Source organism: Styela clava, chromosome 3 (genome assembly GCF_964204865.1).
Source record: "Styela clava chromosome 3, kaStyClav1.hap1.2, whole genome shotgun sequence".
Classification (NCBI taxonomy): domain Eukaryota; kingdom Metazoa; phylum Chordata; class Ascidiacea; order Stolidobranchia; family Styelidae; genus Styela; species Styela clava.
The window spans coordinates 8,094,961-8,118,186 of record NC_135252.1 but is presented as its reverse complement, the minus strand read 5'-3'; the positions used below and the strand labels follow the sequence as shown (position 1 = coordinate 8,118,186).

The 23,226-nt window shown below is 35.0% G+C and overlaps 2 protein-coding genes across 2 annotated transcripts; one reads left to right on the top strand and one right to left on the bottom strand.

The window, feature by feature from the left end:
- Window positions 1–1,530: 1,530 nt before the first annotated feature.
- On the bottom strand, window positions 1,531–5,137 carry LOC120342255 (uncharacterized). Its single transcript, XM_078110648.1, has one exon. The coding sequence runs from the start codon at window positions 4,915–4,917 to the stop codon at window positions 2,659–2,661; it is 2,259 nt and encodes a 752-aa protein (XP_077966774.1). The 5' UTR covers window positions 4,918–5,137; the 3' UTR covers window positions 1,531–2,658.
- A 3,123-nt stretch (window positions 5,138–8,260) lies between these two features.
- Window positions 8,261–22,717, top strand: LOC120341967 (uncharacterized). Its single transcript, XM_039410587.2, has 12 exons — window positions 8,261–8,431; window positions 10,074–10,175; window positions 11,131–11,210; window positions 12,645–12,769; window positions 13,309–13,364; window positions 13,792–14,328; window positions 17,898–18,068; window positions 18,961–19,008; window positions 19,705–19,810; window positions 20,146–20,263; window positions 20,720–20,847; window positions 21,153–22,717. The coding sequence occupies exons 1-12, from the start codon at window positions 8,410–8,412 to the stop codon at window positions 21,217–21,219; spliced, it is 1,560 nt and encodes a 519-aa protein (XP_039266521.2). The 5' UTR covers window positions 8,261–8,409; the 3' UTR covers window positions 21,220–22,717.
- The last annotated feature ends 509 nt before the right edge of the window (window positions 22,718–23,226 follow it).

Here is a 23,226-nt window from a genome sequence, read left to right as displayed (position 1 = left end):
CTTAATAAGAACTTCATTTTAAAGAATTGTACCGTTTCGTAAAATCAATTACTAGCTACAGTGGAAAGTTACAACCATGATTATTCATAATCATATTGGAGTACTATAAGTAGGTAGTTATAATTACAATACAAAACAAGTCCAAATAAATACACATATTGAATTAAAATTGGATTGTCCAGAAATCTAGATCAAGATAGAGGAATAAATTTTTTCAAATCAAAGTTATTAAATGACCAAGTTTTGTGAAAAGTAAACAATAGTCAACACTTCGTGACAGAGTCTGATTTTTTCAAAAATACAGTAATAGACATATTTGAATATGCAACCTCAAAAAATGCAGAAAAGATTCGAATCTTAATTGAAAATCAATGACAAAACAGTTTCCAACCAAATAATTTTTTTGCCTCACTTTTTTTCAATGAACTGTAATTTAACAGGGTTATATAGTGCATCTAATAAATTTTGCCAGATACAAACTTCGTTATTAAAAGAGAATTACGGTACGAATTACGAATTCTCATGTTATTTGACTGTAATTTGGATTCCATAGATAGATTTGGCATATTCTTTGTGCACTTCAAAAAAAGAAACAACCCAGATTTAAACAATGTAACTTGACACAATACACATCTCAGACGGACTGATACAAAGTAGTTAAAATGGCTCCATGATATATGAACACAGACTTCAAAGTTTGACAAGCTTCAATATGACACAATAGGTGATGATATACAATCAAAATCAGGAAAGAATTACAGGTCGTAAAATTCTGATGATTCATATAGTTTGACATATACGGTAAGTGGCAACACAGGTTAAAACACAGTGACGATTTAGTAGCATCCGAGTTTGTAGGTGGAAAAGTAGAGTTTTGATGCATGCTCATTTAAGCATACTTTCGACAGAAGTTTAATTGAAGCCTATCAAAATAAATGCCAATACCAATTCTTATATATGACAATAATATTGGGTATTTGATGACACCAAACATCAAATTAAAACAAAATAATGCCACAACCAGAAACAAAAATATTCGATTCTTATGGTAATTTGCCCTCAATATTTATCAAGATTATTATTGGCTGCAATTTTGTCTTAATTATTTGATGACGAGTTATCTCAAATCTGATCATAAAAATATAGTAATATCGTATATATATCATTTAGATTAGAATATGGGTGTTCCAAAAAATAACGTTGTTTAAATTAGGTAACATTCGCTAACAAGACGACCAACAAATATATTCAAGCGATTCTCACCAATCAAATCATTTTCAAGTAAAACAATAACATAGCAAAAAGTTGATTGTTATTACATCCCTATTGAGAATTCATACTACGAAACCCATAAAAGAGTCGTAGATTTACTACATGCCTAATATGATTTTTTAGACAATTAACAGGTGTTTTTAACCTTGCCAGATTATGACAGAAAACATTTAGAATGACACTTGGTGGAACATGAATTAAGATCAATTGGTCACAGGGCCTGAATTTGGCTAATTTAACATAGCTTATAAATTGAAATATAATGAATCATAAAATATTTATTGCATTGAAAACTGAACAATTTAATGGTGATGGCAAACATTTGTAAAAAATATTGCTAAGTAACATATATCATTCGACTGTTCATTAAATTATGTATAGCAAATAGTTATGAAATTTTGATGAGTCAGTACAATGAGTGTTTTCCTCACTTGGCAATTAAATCAATACAATCACCTGACAACTGTCAACAGCATTTGAATTTTAATGGAGGCAGCAGTGGCGTCATAACATAATGAATCACAGGTCCATAATAACATGTGGTTCCATTGACACTTGCCAATCCTTTTTTATCAATGTTTTAACCATTGAACCATTTGAAAAAAATTTTATACTCTTGATGTAATATGTTTCACTAGAAATAAAAAATCAGTGCACCAGAATGAAATATTTCTGATAGAGATGTCCAATATACATTATCATTCGATTTCTCATTTTGATACTGACACAATCATACCTAAACCAAATATTCATAGAATTCATGCCTGAGCGAAAATCTTCAACTTGAAAAATCTACAAAATTTATGATGGTTTGCAACAATTTGATAAAGCTGTCAAAGCCACATAACACATGACAGCAAGTCAGAGTCACAGTAAAATATATACACACACCTGGACGGCTTAAGAATTACTGTTTGAATTACTTTTTACTTTACAAAAACAATATTAATTTATTTTTGTCAGCAATATTTTTGTAAGATTAGGAGTAGTAATCACAAGATCAGAACGCTTGTAGTCAATAATGGTAACAATTTACCAACTTACAGGAAAGTTTAAGTCAGAGAAATGGACTCAATGTGGTATAAACAATGATTTGGGTACTCCATGATTAGGGGCATTATTCACCAATTTAAATTTAAAATGAATTGCAGAATAGTAACAGTGCAAATACCGGTATTGAACATTGTTGATATCCATACCAACAAACAAAGTTTAACGAATGATAAGTGAAATAGCTTATTTATTATTTAGTTACACAATAGTTCCGAATTATAGATAAAAAATGTATACAAAAAATTGGTATGTATGCTTTCTTTGCTGCTTCAAAGCAACTCAATCTTAAAAGTTGAAATTTAAGGTTGTAAATGCTAAGTGATTCTTAAAGTCTCACAACACCAATTCCTCAATGTCATCTTCATGAATGGACGGAGTAGCTTTAACAGGTACACCTGTCTTAGTTTTACTTGAAACATGACCATTAACATGGTTTGTTGTTACAACATTTTTCTCCCATGGATATCCTGAATGAACAGGTTTAGCACGTGGAGTCGTTCCTCCTGTCCCATTTGCTTTCAAAGATTCATTAGAATCATTTTTAAGTTTATCAGTGCTTTGCTCTCCAAAAAGTTGAGATAATAAATCCGATTTTTTGTTTTGTGTACCACTATCTAAGTCAAACATTGGCTCATCATTATCAGAATCAGATGACATCATGGCTGGCTTCTTGTTGATAGTGACAGGTTTTCTGCTAGCTTGGGTAGTTCCAACAGAAGGAGCATATCCTCCAAATGACAACTCCTTTTCAGGTTTTTCAACCTTCTTCGGATTTGAAGGCAATCCCATATGCAGATTTTCCACAACTGGATCAGAGTCATTAGTGTCAGTTCCCAATAATGACTTCACAAGTTCAGCCTTTGATTTAGGGTGCATTGTGACTTTGCTTGGAATGGGCGGATTTTTGATAGTTTCAAATGACAATGGTGCAGGTGAAATTGAAGAATTTTTATTGCTTTCAAGAGGAAGAGAATTAGGCTCATCGTGCTCAATTTCGCGCATTTTTGCTAACAAAGCATTTTTCTTTTTTTGCTCTTCTGCTAATCGTCTCCTTTCTTCTTCCAGTTTTTGTTGCTTTTTTATTTCACTTATTGAGTTTTGTTTTTCTTCTTCTACTTTAACATTTGATCTCAGTGATGAAGACTCATAATAACTTGGTTCAAACTGGGTTGCTGGTTTTTCAAATTCAATAGAATCAGCTACCATTGAGTGAGTTGGTGTTGAAGAATTTGATAGAGGGTGTGAAGTGAGAAATGCATGTTGGTCAGTGGTTTTACTTTGCTCTTTGCTAACATGACCTGTGGTTGAATGTAAGCCATTTGTAGTTGGACTAGAAGTCAAAATGCCCATGGTATTTGCAGTAGGAACAGGAGAAGAATTTGAAGGAGATGATCGAAAATCCGAGTGATTTTCAGTTGGTTTCGTTCTATCTTTTTTTCTCTCACTAGGAGACTCTTTTCGTCTCAAACCCATCTGTGTCGGCTTCACTGTTGCATTATTTGAGTGGAATGTTAATGGAAGAGGTGCTTCAGTTTGAGTAAAAGTTGAATTAAGCAAAAAATGTTTCCTGGGTGTAGATTGAATTGACTTTATAGCAGATTGCTCTTTATTTCTTAAAGCATAAATATTACTAACATTTAATGCTCTTTCTTTTTCTTTTAATCTTGATTGCACAGTTTGATAGTCATCAGTCAAAGCATCCAACTTTTCCTTTGTTTCTTTGTGTTTTTGCCTTTCTGATTTGATTTGTCTCGAGAAACTATTCGTTGTTAACTCTAATTTTTTCTCCAACTCTTTGACTTTCCGTTCAGCAACAGTTAAATTATTCTCTGTATTTGTAAGCTGTCTTGCAAGTTCTGATCTTTCCCCTAAGTTTTTGTCATAAACAACTTTTTTCAGCTTCCGCAAGGTTTTCTCCATTTTCTGCATTTCATCATTATTTTCATGGAGTTTTTCTTCTAAGATTCGTTCGGCTTCCTGTGCCTTTTTAAGTCTGGTTTTTAAGACTCTTTGATCCTCAAAATTTTGAGCTATTAGTCGGGGCAAGTCACTTTCAACATCTTGAAATCGTTTGAGAGCTTTATCCTGTCGGTGCTGAACAGTTTTTAAAAGTTTGTTCTCTTTAAGCATACCATCTAATCTGTGTTCAGTTTCGACAAGTTCATTTTGTAGTTCATTTATTTTTCTTTGTTTTGCTGACAACATTCTGGTTGTTATATTATCCCTATGTGCTCGAATCGATTCCGGCTTACCCGAATTGTTGGATTTCCAGCCATACCTGGGTCTGGATTTTTTCTGACCTTTCAAACCACGAGCTACACTTTGAGTTGATTTTTTGCTGCCGGAAGAATGTAAATGTGAAGTGGAAGATTGGTCTGTGTAGTAAGAACCACTATCATGTCTTCTTCCTCTAGCATTTCCTCCCCTGCGTTTTGGCGGTGGTGTAGCATTTTTGCTTATTGCATCTGGTTCGAAGTCATCGGAATAATCTGTTTCGCTTGGATCGTAAGTTCTTGTCCTGGGACGCTCTTCAGAAGTTGAGCGATCCCGTCGACGTCCGCGATAAGGTGATCGGCGCGAACTTGCATTCATTATTATTCAAGCGAGCTTAATACCTCCGATTTCATCCGAGGAAAAACGTAAAATATATAATTAAATTTTTCTCTTACAGTCTTGAGCAACGCAACCAAACGCTGATCTAGAAATGACATCGACCCGTCTTGAAAAAATCGGTTTTGGTAACTAAGAATGTGCAATGTTTATTTGCGTTTCGAAGCGTTCCGTAACTGCAGAGCTCAAATTCGAAATACCTAAGAATATTTGATGGCTCGCAGGACAGCTAGTGGTTGTTCGAGGATTTTGTAGTAACAATTTTTGCATCTATTTTTCGCTTCGTATACACAATCATAATATACCGGTACGTAGTATCTACAAATTACTGAAATTTACAAATCAACCTCCGTGTTTGATTTTTTATTTAGGTGTTTTTGATCTGAAAAAAGTAATCTGTTTAATATTGACAAATGTATTTTTCTGGTCGACAAAAAATAATAGCACTCGCTGCTTCTAAATCTCTTTATAGATTTTGCTTACTTTTGACATTATTTTTTTCTTCATTGTATTGTTTAATGTTTTGCTATGAACGAAATAAAGAAATGTTTCAACTAATGTAATCCTGAATATGGAAGCCAGGAAAACAATTTCTCCTCTGTAAAACGAATAGAAACATTACACATTGAGCTACTAACCCAATTTTGGGTTCAGTGGCTTCTCCAAAGAATGCTGTTTGCAATCTATACGATTTAATAACCAGGAATCCACAACAGCTATTTGCACCAATTGCAGAACAGAGGCATTTACCATCCTATACAATACAATTTTATTTCGATCTTTCGTCCACAACACAAGTAAAAAAACACACAGACAAAAGCAACTGAAAAATCGGGAAAATGGGCAAAACCTATATAAAGGTTTATAATGAATGCTGTAACCAGCGCCTGTGCTCATTCACCCACACTCACACAAGTGAAAACACGACAATCATACCATAATAAATTAATGAACAGAGTACATGATCACGAGAAAATAAATTTCACGGGCGAAGCCTATTTGTAATGTTGCAAATAATTTCGATGAGTGAAAGTCGTGAACGATACAAAAACATTTAGAAGTTATGTGACGGTGCCTGTGCCGAAATGCGAATACCAATAATAACAATTAATTAATTAGCTGCTGTTTTTTTGTAAACAAATAAAGCTTAAAAGTAAACAACAAACATAAAAACACGAAAACTAGTTTCGGGCGTTGCTTCTTATGTTACAAAATTGTTTCGAATTTGTAGAAATTGGAGTATATGATTTTAGTCTTCGCAACGTCCAACATTCCGGAGCTTCCATCTTGCTGTCTCGAGCATCGATTGTTCCTATGTTTCTCTCGCATGAATTTACCGACCAATTCAATGCCGACAGCTAAGTCGATTATTTCTGTTCCCTCGAAGTCCCTCAGATTCAACCATTTGATACAAATGATCAACGCAAATCTTTTGATCAACGCATCTTCGGGATTTCAAATGATAGTTGCAAAAGCGTGCAATATTTTGATCAAGCAAATCGACACTACCCATATTGCATTTGAATTCCTTTATAATAAAAAGGCTTGATACATACAACTATATTATCAAAGAATCGTATGGTCCAGACAACCAGATGGATTATATATACTTCTTTTCATCACATCGGCTTCATAATGGGTATCTTAGTGTGTCTTTTCATATTTTTCTTCTTTTTTATTATGGTTTCTAGACTTTTTTAATGGGTGCCGATGCTAAATAACCAGTATTGGGTTTCTGCGTTTCCCTTCAACCTGAAATGCAATTTCTTCATAGGCCCTATGATACTTTGTATGTCGTGAGTGCTTTTTCAGCGTATTAAAAAATAAACTACTGATTACTGATCTTCCCCATTCAGATCTTAGGCGTCTGAGCTAGACCCACGCGAATATCCTTTTTATGAGTGTCCTGAATGTTCCATTTTGAAGGCTAAGTAATTATCACAAAATGTTGTAACATAAGATCCATAATAAAGCTTTGAAAATATTGGGGTAATGAGCGAAGGTTGACGGTTGGCATGTAGGTTTGCTGATCTTGACATTTTCAGATTGAAAATCGTCCTTTATCAATCTGTACTTTCGCTCATGTTTCTTGCCCATTTTCTTTGTTTTCAAAAAAGTAGATGATGGAAGATCACCATCTTTGCCGAAGTCGCCAAATACATCTTCCATTATTAAAATCCATTGTTGCTTGGTCGAATTTTTCATTCTCAGTTTTGCATCCGTCAAAATCACTGTAGTAACAACAACCTCTTTGGTATGTGCAATCAAACCAGTTACTGTTACATGCCATTTAAAAAAAAAGTCCGAGCATAATAAATATGTTGGATTTGTGACGACTGATGGTTTAGCCATAAGATAAATATCAAAAATGAAAAATATGAGGTCAGAACGCGCAAACATTCATACGCAGAAACCACAAAATGCCATAAAGCAAGTGTATAGGCAATGTTGGCATGCTTGACGGTTTTGAGAGCATTTTGGGCAATGACCTCGAATATTACTCATTCTCAAATCCCGAACTGCAGAGTTAGTAAATGTTTGTAGTTTTACATAGCATACACTCCATTCGTTCACCTCGCCAGGTTGTTGGCTATAGGGTACTCTCATTGGTAAGATGTACGGTAATTTCTAGTAATAATATATAACAATTGAAATTAGTTAGCTAATTAGTAAAATTTATATGATATCTATTCGTTGAAACTCTTCTCCCCGATCTGTTAAACTAGGTGTTAGAACCTTGGGTGTTGCAGCTCGATAACCAGTTTTGGTTCCCCGCGGCTTCCCTTCCCCAGTAATTTGAATATCATTTTTTCTTTATATTTTTGCATGTTTTTTGATTTTTACTGGTTGGAAAAAATAAACTTGACTTGACTTGATCGACTTATAAATCGCCTTTTTCTCCCTTCCCCGAATTCCTCTCGATAAGATCTCTACTCCCCATTTGAACTCTTTTTGTGATTGTAAGGCTTGTGATTGTACACGCACACAAGCATTAAGAAGAGATAGAGATGAGGTAAACGTTATTGGAAAACATAAGCATAATAGGTAAAAGAAAAATTTGTAGGTACACACTGTCTGGTCACAATACAATCGTCGGAGTCGAAACCACTCAATTCGTGGAGTGAAAATATAAAACCATCGCCTCATTTTTACATTTCAAATATTTATGCATAAGCCACCCCTTTGGGTAACATATTCAGATCCAGAACTTCTATAGACAAATTAAAATCATCAAAGTTATGATTTTAATAAACAGACGTTACGAAGAACGGATAACCGGAAAACGCTGTTGTTTTACTCCTTTCACTTCTAAGCTTTTTTCATTGGTCCAGTCTTTCAGCCAAGCCCTGTCAATCGTCTCTAGTCCGCGTACCGTTGATGGTGCCACTTGTTTTGTTCTCGGAGCTGTGATGCGATGGTCATCGCCGAAAGATCAAACGATACTTTCCAAATCAGAGAAGTAACGCCTTATCCATGAACGCAGTACAAAAACGAGGTAAATATAGCGTTGTACCGGTACCGGTACCGGTATATTTTGTTATGAGTCGTCTTTCCGGCTGCCCGCCATGTACAATGTCCCAGTATCTTGATATCATATCGGTGGCATTCAATATCTGAATATAGTAATTGCTCGCCGCCTAAATGTTTTGGGTATACCGAATCTGTGAGAAGGTACCGGTATACTGTTCAACCTAATCTCTTATCTTTCAGCATAACCATCTTTTTCAGACAACAGTCAGACAGCAGTCTGTAGTACAGCAGTATGAAGAATGCACTTCAATGGACATCAAGTGCCTGGTCCAAGACTGCATTATATTGACGATCCTGAATGGTGTTCTGTACTCTCACAGATTCTCCATCAAACTGTGTCTCAGCATTCTTTTTAAAAGTCATTAAAATAATAAATTGAATATTGTGTAGTTATGATACTTTGATATAAATCCAATAACACCAAGTTGAACTTAATATATTTACACAGACAACACATAACTTATATAATGGTTTATGACCACATAAATATAAACTCATCAAACTTTGCCTGTAACCTAAAAACCAGTGAACATATTTCTGTCTTTGGTCGGTACCCATACATACACAATACAAGTATTCTGACCGTGCAGTGTTGCCATTGACACATAATAGAGTGATTTTCAACTGGGGTTCCACAGCATCACCTCCAGTAAATTCCAGGGAATCTGCAAGTTTACATTTAAATTCGAGAGTCTATTAATATATGTATATTCAGATATTGGTTAAATATAATCAAATACATATTACATTAGGCTTGCCACTATTATTGACCTTTCTACACTTTGAAGATTGTTTCGTTTTGCCATTGTAAGGGTTTGCTTTTCATATAGAAAAACGCAATCAAACTTTCGCATAGGGGTCCCTGAAGCCACTGGAATTTTTCATTGAGGTTGGCATTACTGGCATTACCAAAGTAAAATGAAAGTTAATTAAGAAAAAGTTTATATTCTGCTTTAGTCATGCTACATAGATCTGAAGAAATGAAATCTTTGACTTTTCCTATTATTGACTGAATAAATTACTTGCCTATTTGCTCTCATCTCTTGGGTACCTATTACAAATGGGAAGACTACTGAGCTGCTTTTGTGGTTTGTTAGACGTGCTTTGAAAGTATTAGGCCTTCTTTACAGTATGAGCTAAAGTCTCACACAGGAGGCAATAATTACCGCTACCACCACATTGTCAGATGGGTTTGAAAAATTTTTTTTTAGAACTGCTTTATTCAATCCTAATAACAAAAATACCGACTCTGGTCTTGGTTGGATCTTTCTGCTAACAGACTCTTCTTGTAGTATATAAACATAGTGTGGCATTATACTACTCTGCATTCTCTTGAAAAATCATGAATTGAATTATTTATGAACCTTTTACAGATAATCTTTTATTTCGAAGTGCTGTAACATCATGCTGCTATTCGGCTTTATACTGCTATAGTTATGAAGCACAAGAGTTTTTATCGTTGAGCATGAGCTTTGAACCTGATCATTAGGCACACTCCACCTATTTGAGAAATGTTTTTTCTTTATATTTTGTAATTATTCATCTAGTATTTTTATGTTGGCCTTGTCAAATTGGGCATTTTGTCTTATTTCCTCGTATTTTTACAGGGATGCATGAAATGCGAAAATCTGAAGCAGTTCATCAGCATCATCATAGACATGTAGATGGGAAGAAAGAGATGTTTGGAATGCACAAATTCAATGATAAGTGTAAGCGTATAATATAAATTTACAACATACTCAAATTGGTTAGGCTAACCTTGTCAGCATATGGAAAGTTAGTGTTTCAAATTCAGTGGAAAGCACAATGTAGACAACTCAACCATACAATCACCATTAAAGATGTTTTTTAGAATTGAGAGAATTAAAGCTTGTTTCAATGGTCCCCAGCACCAGTAATATTGGATTCCATTAAACCATCTGTCTCATAAAAGTTTGATTATTGTGCTGTCTCTGGACTTATTAATATAACTTAAATATTAGCAATAAAGTTTGGAGTTTTTAAAGTTCTTCAATGCAAAAATTCATTGAAGAATTTCATTTTGTCGTTGTGGAATTGCATTCATTATTTCCATACAAGTTTTATAGTCTTTCTCACCAAAATATTTGCATGAGATTAAATATCTGCTATTATTCTTCATAAGCAACTATCTTTGCACAGTGGGTTCTTATTATCATATTTTTTGATACATTATCAAATGCCATAGTCCACTTGTATAAATTGTCCTATCATAGAGTAGGCAGGCCAGGGCTACTGAACTATTTTTACCGAAGATCCGCATATAAAACTTATAAATATAAAAATATTTGGGTCCAGTCTTTCCAGAATTTATATTCCGACATCCTTAAACACACACTTTCACGGCCGACTAATGATTATTAGCTAATCAAGATTGTGTATTATGGCGTTATAGTTCTTTTCATATATATTTAAATTTATAAAAGTGATTTTAAAAATGGAAACTCCAAAAGTGGGGCCAATGTTCCAAAATAAAGAATTAGGCGCGGTCCGAATCGAATACCCGGAAGGTCCGGATTCAGACCGTGGTCCGCCAGTTGATCATATTTGGGAAGATATATATATATATTTACCTAACTCAATCAAATGATCCACACAGGAAGTGGCTGCATTGAATATTCAGTTTGTTTACATTTTAAATTTTAGCATCATCTGGTGACATCGGCTCATCGTCCTCTGTAAAATCAAATCGTGATCACAGATCAACAAAGTCGGTTACTTCTCAGGTTAGAGACAGTTTTAACAATCTGTGAAAATGTAAACGATAGTATTGTTTGATATTTGCGTTTTTAAATGACTTGTCTGTTGTCTTATATTATGCCGGTAATATGAATAGAGCTAATTTTGAGCTAAATAAAGGAATGATGTTGATAAAGTAGAGATTTATCGATAAGTTTGAAAGTGCTTTGTCGTTTATATTTCCTAAATTTTAATTTAGTTTTTATTATTAATTATTATTTTATAGATTGAAATTATTCATGTTTAAAAATAGGAGTAGTAAAAAAAATGTCATCCATTGCAGCATAGATACGTATGATGCTGACCATTCCTGTTATGGTTTATTTTACAACTAGATGTCTATTAGAAAAATATGCATCTTAAAAATTGACCAGCAATTACCGTAGATCTGGTTACTTGATTTAGGGCAGGGATCACCAACCTTCATGAAGCACAGGGCTACTTCCCAATGTACTCGATCAAGATTTAACTATTACTAATAATAACGGTATTTAACTACGAGTAGAAACTAATAATGATAAATATTTAACATAAAATTATTTTAGGAAAAAAATTAATATCAGTATATCTCTTATATTTTCAAATTAAACGTTTCGAAACAATTTTTTTCTATAGCAGCCTATTTGTACTTACATTTTTTAACAAACACCCTGTACAAGCCAAAGATAAAATGGACTTAGTTTTGTAATCATTGATATCTTATTTCAACCAGGACAAAATCTGGTCTATTTCTTTCTCAATTAGTGGGAAACCTAGCATTGCATGCTCCCCACCAGTGTGCTGTACTCTGATGTGCAATTCTGAGCGAGTCTTGCAGATCTTCATCATTGAGTCATGTTCTGTGTTTGTTCTTGATGAAGATCATGTTAGAAAAGGCTGATTCATAAAGATAGGTTTAACCAAACAAGCTTCCAACCTATGAAGCTGCTGTCAATACACCCCTGCACTTTTTTGTGTCAACTAGGCCCCAAAAGTTTGGCATACCTCGATAGGGTTTGAGGTGGAAGTCATCAAGGCTAAATGTTGTTCAGCAATGTTTGATATGTCCATGTTCATTAGAATTGCATGAAACGCATGGCTCAAGCTGACCCAGTGTGTGTTAAGTCATAATTGGAACAGTATTAAATGACCCGTGACATTACTGAGGTCACATATCGACAAAGTTGAGCGTTACAATAAATAATATATTGTCATTTCCAGTTCTCATATAAGTGTGATTCAAACAAGAATAGCAAGAATAAAATTAGTAGATTCAGCTTACTGATAAGCGCCGTTATTTGAGCTAATTTTAGAACAGACTCGCCAACGACTCATGTAGTCTCTGCAGGTGACTTGGTGCAAATAGGCACTGTGTTGGTGACTCCTAATCTTGAGAATATCCGGTATTCATGCAAATATTTTAATGAAAATTTTTTTTTCAGATTCCTGGTGCAATAAGAATTTGTGGAGATTGGTCAGAACATTTAAGTTCTAATGGGAAGGTTTATTTTTTCAATAATAAAACTAAATCATCACAATGGGAAAGACCTAAGGAATGGAGTAGCAGGTAAGTTTGTAAATGTTTGATTAATTGTTTCATTAGGATTGGTCATCTTGTAAGTCTCTTTTCTCGTTGGTGGAATTCGTTATATATAAGACCCAGTGTTGCCACTACTGAAGCATGTTATTTTCTAGTAAAGGCTAGTTTTCTATTACTAGAAAACAATAGGATTACATTTTCTAGCAAATTTTATTGTTTATTTTGTATTGAAGTGTTGCTCAACAGTGGTTGTATTGTATATGTGGGAAATATCACAATATGAAAACTTGAAAGCATATATTTTGCTAAGTAAAGCCATGCCACGATATCAAAAAATCGGTGATGACAAACAAATAATAATGTTGAAGTAATGAAGTAAATATAAATAAATGCCTCTCGTGAGGTTTTACAAAAAAATTTTTTATACAAAATTTGGGTCGCTTGGGAAAAGGTTGGGAACCACTGGGGTATGTATTTATGCAGAACACATATTCTGATATATGGTTGTCTTTAGAAAAACTTTTATAGCTGAATTTGCTGAGCTAAAACAATGCTTTTTATTCTAGTCGAGCGATCGAAGTTAAAAAGGACAAGTCTAAATCTTCTGGACTCCATAATAAAGGTAAAACTCTAAAAGCTGAATATTTGCATTAATTAATCCTGATGTTTAAATAAGACCCACCTTTCACTCATTCCCTTTACATCAAGAGGGTTTGCACTTCGTTACCTAGCAGTTAGTAGAATACCCTTTTTGATTTATTTTGCTTCATGTTCGCAATTCCGAATTGCAATTAAACAAATTATTCCGATATATTATAGCCAATATTATCTATTGAATGATGTTACAATTTTGTCTATTTGGTTTTTGAGTTGGGTGGTACTTGGTCACAAGACTTCCATTTGCTGTTAAAATGCCCGAAGTAGTAAGTGGAATTATTTGAAAATTAACAAAGTCGCTTAATGCTATTTGAATATATTGTTTTGATTTGTCTTGTTTTGGTTTAAGGATATTGAGTTTTGCTGTTAACTAGGTATGTGACCTCTTTCAGTGAGCAATAAACATTCCACTGATGGATCCGGCTCATCAAGCTGTGGTAATGCACATCATGCTGCTCTAAAGCAACACAAAAGTTATTCTGATGCAAAAAAGCTCCAAATGCAGCAAAGAAGTCGAACTAATCATGAAAGCGAGGGAAGTAAAGATCGTGATTATCGTACAACAAATTCTAGTACGGCAAAAGATCGGGACTATCGAGACATTGATTATAGAGATACACGATTATCAAATAACATTGAATCACGATCTCAAGATAGAGACTACCGATCATCAGTACATCATAATAGCAAGCCAAACTTGCAAAGACAATCTAGTAGTCAAAATATGCGTTCTTCTAGTCAATCTATTAAGGAATATAATGGTAAAAACATTTCTATGCCTAACGATGTGCATTTATCACGCTCTGAATCTCGAACTGATCATAAGGATTCTTATAATATCGATGGGAGGGACGATCGACCAAGAAGCAGCAACAGTACGCCAAGATCGGCTACTGACATTGCAAGAAGGGATACATTGGATAATAAAAGTTAGTATGATATATTTCTCTATTGAAACATATTTATCCAGTTGAAGTTTGCAATATTCTTTCTGGATTTATGCTAAATTATGTTTTTTTTTTCAGAAGTTCTCTTTCAAAATATTACCAATTACAGATTAGCTTTTTTAAATATCTCTGTGTTGGCTCATAATTTTTATTTTGGTATAACTTACCAATATTCATATTAAGATATGGTGTTATATGATAGCAGTGGCGGCGCGTCAATAGGCATTGCCCCGGTTGTTTTTTCGGTATAATAAAAAATATTTGAAAAATACCTCAATATCGGTTGCACAGACTGTCTACACTAGCCATATTCTCCCGACATGGTTCATTTTTCGCTCGCAAAGCCTTCGCCGAACGTCGACGGGGCGACGCCGATTTTGCCCCGGTTGCTCATATCGTATTCTCTCTTTTATCTTCCACTCGCCGCGTTTGTCTCGTTTGTTTTCTGTTTCTTTTACTAAATCATCGGGGCTAGCCCCGAAATTATGACGACACAATGCCGACGTTTCTTACAACAACGTGATGACATATTCACGCATTCCTTCTCGTTCGTTGGTTGCTTGAAGAGTTGATAGTTTCCTCGCCTTCGTTTTTGTCGCTTGTTTCGCTATTTGAATCAGTTAGATCCCTTTAGTCCATTTGCTTTCGATTTTCCACATTCCTTTTGAGCTCCTCACTTCTTTCCGGCTTCGCATTTCTTAGCCTTAGACCTCATAATGAATAAGGTTGATGCACTACTTCGCACTCTGTTTTCGCAGCTGCCGCTGGAACAAAAATTAGAGGTACAACGTCTTGGGCCTTATCAACCAAAAAATTGTTCACTGGAACAATCCCATGACGGAGGAAAGCGTAGGCGTACATTCTGTGCAGAAACTTGGTATAAAAAACACGAATGGTTGTGTTACAGCGAGGACAAAAATGCACTTTTTTGTTTTTATTGCCTACTTTTTGCTACCGCCCGTGACTCACGTTGGTGTAAATTTGGTTTTAGAGATCTTAAACATCTTTCCGAGCGTGCCAGGGATCATCAATCTTCTATGGAGCATCTGGACAATGCAGTAAAATATCGAACATTCGGAAATGTTAATATTGCAGGCTGCAGCACAGTTGGATGAAGGACGCGCGGTTTCTATTCGTCGGCACAACCAAAACGTCGAGAAAAACCGGCATGTTCTCGGTCGATTGATAGATGTTTTGAAGTTCATTGGTTGTCACGAGCTGTCCCTCCGTGGGCACGATGAACGGGCTGGCTCTTCTAATAGAGGGGTATTTTTGGATATGGTGGAATACACCGCATCCCTAGATACAGTATTGAGAGATCATCTTGATGCCGCAACTGTTTCGAAAGGGACATCTAAGGATATCCAAAATGATTTGCTCGACTCAATGTATAAAATTTATTTACAACATTTGGCTCTGGAAATTGAGAATTGCCAGTTCCTTTCGATTCAGTCTGACGAGACAACTGACATCACGTGCGTTTCCCAACTGGCTGTGATTTTTCGGTTTGTGAAAGATGGTAAACCTATCGAGAGATTTCACAGCTTTGTACCAATCGTTGATCGCACGGCTTGCGGGATATCGGCTGTACTGAAAGAAGTGTTACAGCCTTACAACGCGAAGTCAAAATTGATAGCTCAAACTTATGACGGCGCGGCAGTCATGAGTGGGTCGAAACATGGTGTTCAAGTTTATATAAAAGAAGATTTTCCTCATGCCCATTTTTTACATTGTTATGCACACCAATTTAACCTCGTTATTAAAAATATGTGTCTTGATACCCCTCTCGTCCGTATAATTTTTGCAAATGTTTCGGGGTTTTCTTCATTTTTTTCCGTTTCGCCAAAGCGCTCTGACCTCCTTTGCCAGATATGTAGCCGCCGTCTCCCAGCTTGTGCACCAACACGTTGGAACTTCCAATCACGCGTGGTGCAGGGCGTGTCCGAAATTAGGTCTGAGCTCATTGAGTGTTTCAATGGCATTCAGAGCTCTCCGGTTTGGGACGAACGCTCTGTGAGGGAGGCGGCAGGTCTAAAGCGTCTGCTAGAAGATGGTGAGTTTTCATTTTTTCTCGCTTTTTTCTGCACAATATTCTATCACGTGGATGTATTATACGGCGCATTGCAGTCAAGGCTAATGGATGAAGCGTCTGTGCAGTCGTGTGTTTCAGACTTCTGCGATGCTGTATCTCGTATCCGGGAAACAATAAAATACGACGACACATGGAGTGCTTCTTTACGCCGCGGGCAAACAACGCAGCGTTTGATTTTGTCTGCAAAGGAATGCTGTGACATTCTGGTGAATCAAATAGGCGATCGTCTGCGCACTGAACACCTTGCCGCGTTCTCTTTGATGAACCCCAAAAATTTTTCAAAATATGCACGTCAATTACCCGTCCATTTGTTGGCTACTGTCTCCAAATTTTACCCCATGATAAACGTGGGTAAATTGGAAAATGAATTGCGATGTATATACACCAATCAAACTTTTTTGAACATCACATCAACGTGCGCGCTCTATGGGTTCCTCATAGATAACACTCTAGTAACTACCTTGGCGGCGTCTGCAAAATTTCTGGACATCATTTTGACGACGCCTATTTCTTCCGCCGACGCAGAGCGAACATTCAGCACGCTGAAGCGTATTAAAACGTATCTCAGAAACACAATGAAGCAAGATAGATTAAATTCCTTGGCTGTTTTATCCATTCACAGAGACGTTATTTCTGGGATGCATGACTTTAATCAGCGCGTTATTGAGCATTTTGCTTCCAAGAAACCGCGGCGTGTTGCATATATGTTCAAGCAGTAGAAGTCTAGCAGCATATATATCTATGAGTGAGCGACGCATGTCCTTATCTTTGCAATATCTTTCCTTTCTTCATAGTAACGTTTTAAACCTTATTTTAGGTTTTGTCTGCTTTCCCGAAGTTTCTGTTAATATGTCATTGTATTTATCTGGGTAAATATTGCATTTCCTTTTGAAAGAGGTTTCAAAATAAACTGTCTATATTTATTAATCCCTTGACTTGGACCGGTTTTAAAGACACTTTCTTATCGTTAAAAATTGTCGCTTTTGCCGATTGGTTGTTACCGATGGAATGGTTTTTATACTCGTAAAATGATGGGAGAACTTACAGCGCTCATCCTGTCCCCGTAGATGGGGGTGACTTGGTCCCGCAGTAGCTTGCCCCGGTTGTCAAAATGACCACGCGCCGCCACTGTATGATAGTAACATTGTTGCCAGCATATCTTCTATGTTTATTATTTATTTACCAGTAATTTATGAGAGAATGTTCTCTTTAAATGTAAAGCGTTTTCAGATGCAAGAGGTTAAGTTAGACGTCCATAATTATTATTAATATAGAGGTTTTGTCATCTTTCATAAACAGCATTCATTCGGTAACATGTTATTATGCAAGATCATGTCATTTGATTAGTGATTGCACTGGTGAAATCATACAAAAATTGAAGTTGTTTAATGTTTTATAACATCAATGTCTCAGTGAACTCACATAGAAATCCACATTTATATATTATTTTATTTTGCAGTCCAAGCATTGATGGAAACCAGTGAGACAGAAGCACCAACAGCAAATGGTAGTAATGATGCTACAGCACCTTCCTCTTTAGTCAAAACATTATCAACTGTTTTAAATCAAGCTGGAACTTCAGCATCAGAAGAAAATAAAGAAACCTCAATAGAAGGACATTTAAAGAATGGTATGCTATTGTGCATGTATGCTGAATTTCATTATGTATTGTTTTGATAGTTATTTTGAATTTACTTTATGTTGCAATTTCGCTTTGATATATCATATATTGGGCCCATTCAGAATAAAAGATAATTTTATTTTACCAATTTCATGGCTTATAAAATATTTTCGGGTTCAGATTAATTGCTTTTATTTATTCATCCAACAAATTTGAAATCATTCATAAAGTTGACAGCTGTAATCAATTTTTTATATTGGATTAACTGAGACTTCACAAAGAAAATTTCATGTCCATCTGTCCTTAAAAAACTTGTGCACCTGTTGAAATTAACTGACAATTAATTTTTATGGCGCTCCCACCAGGCTAGGGTTAGGCCATACTTCCAATTTTCCTTATTTTAGTTCTATTACGAGTTCGGGGACTAGCCAAGTGACTCCCGTAGTATTTGTACCTGAAATTATGGCATAACCTTAACCTGATACACATACTACGTTCCGGTGTCCGCAATCTTGTTGCACATACTACAGGAGTACTTTTTTTATTATCAATGATTTAATAGATTGATATCGATTCTATCAAAATCATATATTTACTTTCGAATACAGACTCTCGTTTGTATGCACCTTTTTTCATAAATTTCGATTATCTTAATTACTAAGTACATGCTTCTGAAAAAAAGATAACTGGCTAACTAGTCCCATACCTGACATGGACTCCAGACGAGGGGTGTGGTATGCATACGATTAAGCCGTCCAATCGTTTTTCCTCTTCCCCGGGATAAATATTTAAAACCTATCCTATTTCTAGTCACTCTTAGTTGTTAGGAATTCTGTTTTGGATTTTTTTTTCTGTTGCTTTTTAGCTCTTTTACCGGTATAATTACATTTTTGCTATTTAGCTCTTCAGATGCTGTTATCTGTGGCTGCCCAAAACCAACAAATTTCAGGTAGGTACTATCTAATTTTTGTGTGAATTGGTGTTGGTGTGCCATTGCCATAATCGTTTTCATATAATGATTGTGGGCTTTCTGCCTTTTGGTGGTAATATAAACCTAGTAGGCCCTACCTGAAATTGAACTCAATATGGCATTAATATGTCATTGAAATGTGTTTATATTGAGAATGAAATTACTGTTTTCCCTATAACATTTGAATTCGGGAATTTGGCATATAGTAAGATTTTGTTTTAAAATAGTTAGTTGTTCTTAGAATATTGAAAATGGAAATTAATCGTGATGATGCTAAAATACAGAACTATATAGATATAAGCATCCATACCTCAGTACAAGTATCAATAATTTTTGATTCTGTTTTAAATAAATTCCTCGGTCATTTCTATACGCTGTGCCTCATTTCTCCAAGGACCCCTAGTAATGTCGTAAGATCAATAAAAAAAAGAAACAATTTTTTATGACTGCTACTACTAGAAAGGCAATCTTAAATTAAGGTGCAGCCCGCCGATTCACCCAGTTATTTGTAGTTCGCCCTCCTGTGATAAAGGTTGCACACCCATGTAATAGGCGACCTGTATATAATTTCTAGGTTTTGAGATATTTTTATTTTATTGTCGTATGACTCCTTCTGACTTAATTAATGCATTACTTGCAGTGGAATTGCTTCAAGTTAGTACTCATATATTATAGGTACAACAACTGAAGAGGTACAACCAGTTGAAACTGAAGTCACGAAAGAGGAAGAACCTCCTCCAAAGCGTGTTCGACCTTCTAATCCAATAGATGATCACATAAGGTAACAACTAACTATAAAAATATTTCTAGATTTTTGGTTTTAAACAGATTTAGGTTGTAATCACTATATTGCATGGATATTCAATACATCAAATCGATTACAAAAGTTTGATACCATAAATATGTTAGTTTCTTATTTAGTGTTGTTTTTTACGGAGCATGAGTCCATGTATCAAAATTTCCATTCTATTACTTTCGTACTCATCCATAACTCTTCACATATGGATGATACATTGCTTGTTTAAGTTTGCTTGAATCCATTCTACTTCAAGCTTGATGTTTATTTATAATTCATTTCAACCTTTTTACATATGAATGATTACCTTTCTGTTTCAGCAATTCAACTTTGGTTTCACAAAGCACAGAAAAAGTTTTAAATGATCTCGGAGGATTACTGGATGAGCGTCATGTATTGCATGTACAAGGTTGGCCTGCAGATCAGTTGGAGAGACAGGTAACAGAGTAATTTAGGAATAATTATAAATTTGATCAGGCATCAATTTCAATTTGTATCTTGTAGGTTTATTTCTACATTTCAATTTTTAAGTCACTCTAATGCAGGGATGTCCTAAACAATTGAATGCATTTAAATGTATCATATATTGTAAATTCGTGATTTTACGAGTGAGTAAGGATGATTCAATGATGAGGTCCAAGCATTTTTCATTTTGAAGTATTGAAACTTCACTTTTTTTTAAAAATATTAGGCTTTAAATAGAATTACGGTACTTTAAATTCGCTTCATTTCTCTTTCTGTATTGCAAAATCCTGATAGGCATGGTCCCAGATAGGTATTATTGTTTCAATTGGTATTATTCGTATTCCAAATTTTCAGAGTATGTTGGAAATACCGGTAGTAGATAATTTAATTTTAGCCACTATAATACTTATCACTCAAATATTATTGCAGTCCACCAGGTTATGTGATGAAAATCATCAGTTTGTCGTTTCTCACACATCCCAACTAAGTGCTTCTATGAAAATGGCGCGATCACAAGTCCGATCCGCTGAAATTCACTCTACTCTTCATGAACAAAGGTATGTTGCTTTTCTTAAAAAGTTTGATAAAAGTGCCCTATCTTCAAACTCACTAAAAACTGACAACCACAACTATACGAATGTGCAGTTGAACCAATGATTGTAAAATCTTCTCATGTCCTCACTTGTGTGTAAAAGTATACAGCATGTTTGCTGCTATTCAAGATCATTGATAGAAAATTGGTTATTTTTTAGCATCTTCACATTCCAATAAATGATGTGTGAATTAATATTTCAATTCAATGTTGCATTTTTATTGAAACGCAATCACTCCATTTTCTGGTAATACGTTTCCCCCTTTTCAGGGTGTTGTATATTCGTCAGCAAATAAAAGATTTGGAGAAGTCGACAACAGTTGCTCCATTTACATGATATTGGAAATCTCAGCGAATGTATGAAATATTCACAATGTCAGTTTGCTGTGGCAGGAATATAATTTTGATTATGAATGAATCCATTGGTGTTGCTATAGAGCTACGACAAAGGAAGGAAATTAGTCCTGATGGCCCATTGTTGCACTTCTGTTATCAAGAAGATTTGTATGCAATGTGTAAAACAGAAAGAAAATTGTGTGTCAGCTGGTCCCCTTGCCAAAGGTTTCCTTTTCCTGATATAATTTGAAAGATGAAGTAATATATCAATCGTAATATTCTGATCTTCGACGGGTATTGATATAGAAGAAACAATGAATATAACCATACTTTCCATAGTAGATTTTATCCCACACTTGTCAGAATCCAATACTTTACAATCAATTTTATGCTACGATTCAGTTGTGCCAGTCTTTTTGAATTTGCAAACGATATGAAAATTTCAATGTTCTGAAGGTTGTTTATCGGGGTTCAGCTGTTTTTTTTTCAATGCATACCCTGGATTGTTCATACTTGTGTGTAATGGTGTTAAGAATTTATTGGTCAAAACATGTGATTACTGGTAACAATTATTGATTTACATAGAATTATCGTTGACCGTCGATGTTCTCCAATCTTAATATCTACCATGAAATTTAGTCTAGCTTTTCTGACTGATTTGAGTGGCTAACATGTTGGAATTTTGCTGATTGTTCCGTGATTGTTTATCATACATATCTTTGTTTGATGTTTACTTACTAGTTTTTGTGTCGAAACAATGTTTTTTCAATACTCAATATTAGTATAAAAGTTTTTTTGTTCCCAATTACTGTGATATTGGTAGTTGATCTGCCTTGGGGGAACTTGCCTTGTTGGCTGGGAGAAAGTATTGTTTTCGTATAATATTAATTTTTTATATTCAAAACATTGTTTGGAGACTTTTCTAGTGGTCTCTAACACTTTGCCAAATTAGACCATTTCTAAACACGACTGTTAGGTTTGAATTATTTAAAGTTCTTTGATGTTCAATAGATGTTAATCAATTACAATACCATATTGTTATAAAATAATGTGATGCTTTTTTTATTATTTATAATATGACCTTATTACTAGGGATGTATTTGTATTTCTTTGGAATATCCAAGTGTATTTAAAGATTGTGTATTGTACGAACTTTCACTTCAGAAGTAATAGCTATGATTGAAGTCCTATATCAAATCACTGAGGGTAATTTTTGTTTGTTCAAACAAAAATGTATCGGAATAGGTTTGTTAAGGTTCATCTTTTACTTGCTGCTATATATTTACTTCATCATACTTGTTTTGTGTTTGTGTGCTTTTTCCCAGATCGAGAACCATTTATAAACTTAACAGAACATTCACCAAGCGTCGGTGCCATGCTATATCTATCTTATTCAATGGGTAGGCATTTCCCACTGGGGTCTAATATTAACTATTTTTCTGATGCTCCATTTTTCTTTGTTTGTAATTTTTTTATTGAATTAAAAGATACCACATTTATGTTATTTTGTAGCTATGGGCAGAAAAATGACTGGAAAGTAATTTTACTCCAGTGCTAATGAAGGTAATTAAATTAGATACTGTTTATATATAGGGTTACCATATTTTTGTGACTTCAAATCGGGACGCCTCGAAAGACAACGACCCATTAGCTGTGATTTTGTAACTTCACATTTTCCGATTTTACTACATAGGCCTACATTGTTACATTTAAAGCTGCCTTTATTGACCATATTGTTATTGAAATTTCACGCGCATATTCTCTGTCCAAATATCGGGTTCAGTTCGAAAAATAGCAAGGAATTGACCTTACCGATACCGCTACAAATAATTCGAATTTAGACAAATTAATATGGGTTTTACATGCGATACGTCTGCCATCAATGGGAATCAGCGGGAAACGAACGCATTCACCTTCAGTATGTAGGCTAGCGCTGCGCTACACAGAAACAACAGTAACGAGAACATGTTTGCGTATTACGCTGGAAAAGCGGGACTTTTGGCTGACT

Bases quoted from the DNA above. Each gene is read 5' to 3' on its own strand.
- LOC120341967 (XM_039410587.2), top strand. From the start codon at position 8,410: ATGAACGCAGTACAAAAACGAG. The intron at 14,329-17,897 runs GTTAGTATGATA...TTTATTTTGCAG, and splicing joins GGATACATTGGATAATAAAA to TCCAAGCATTGATGGAAACC. The intron at 20,848-21,152 runs GTATGTTGCTTT...CCCCCTTTTCAG, and splicing joins TCTACTCTTCATGAACAAAG to GGTGTTGTATATTCGTCAGC.
- LOC120342255 (XM_078110648.1), bottom strand. From the start codon at position 4,917: ATGAATGCAAGTTCGCGCCGATCACCTTATCGCGGACGTCGACGGGAT.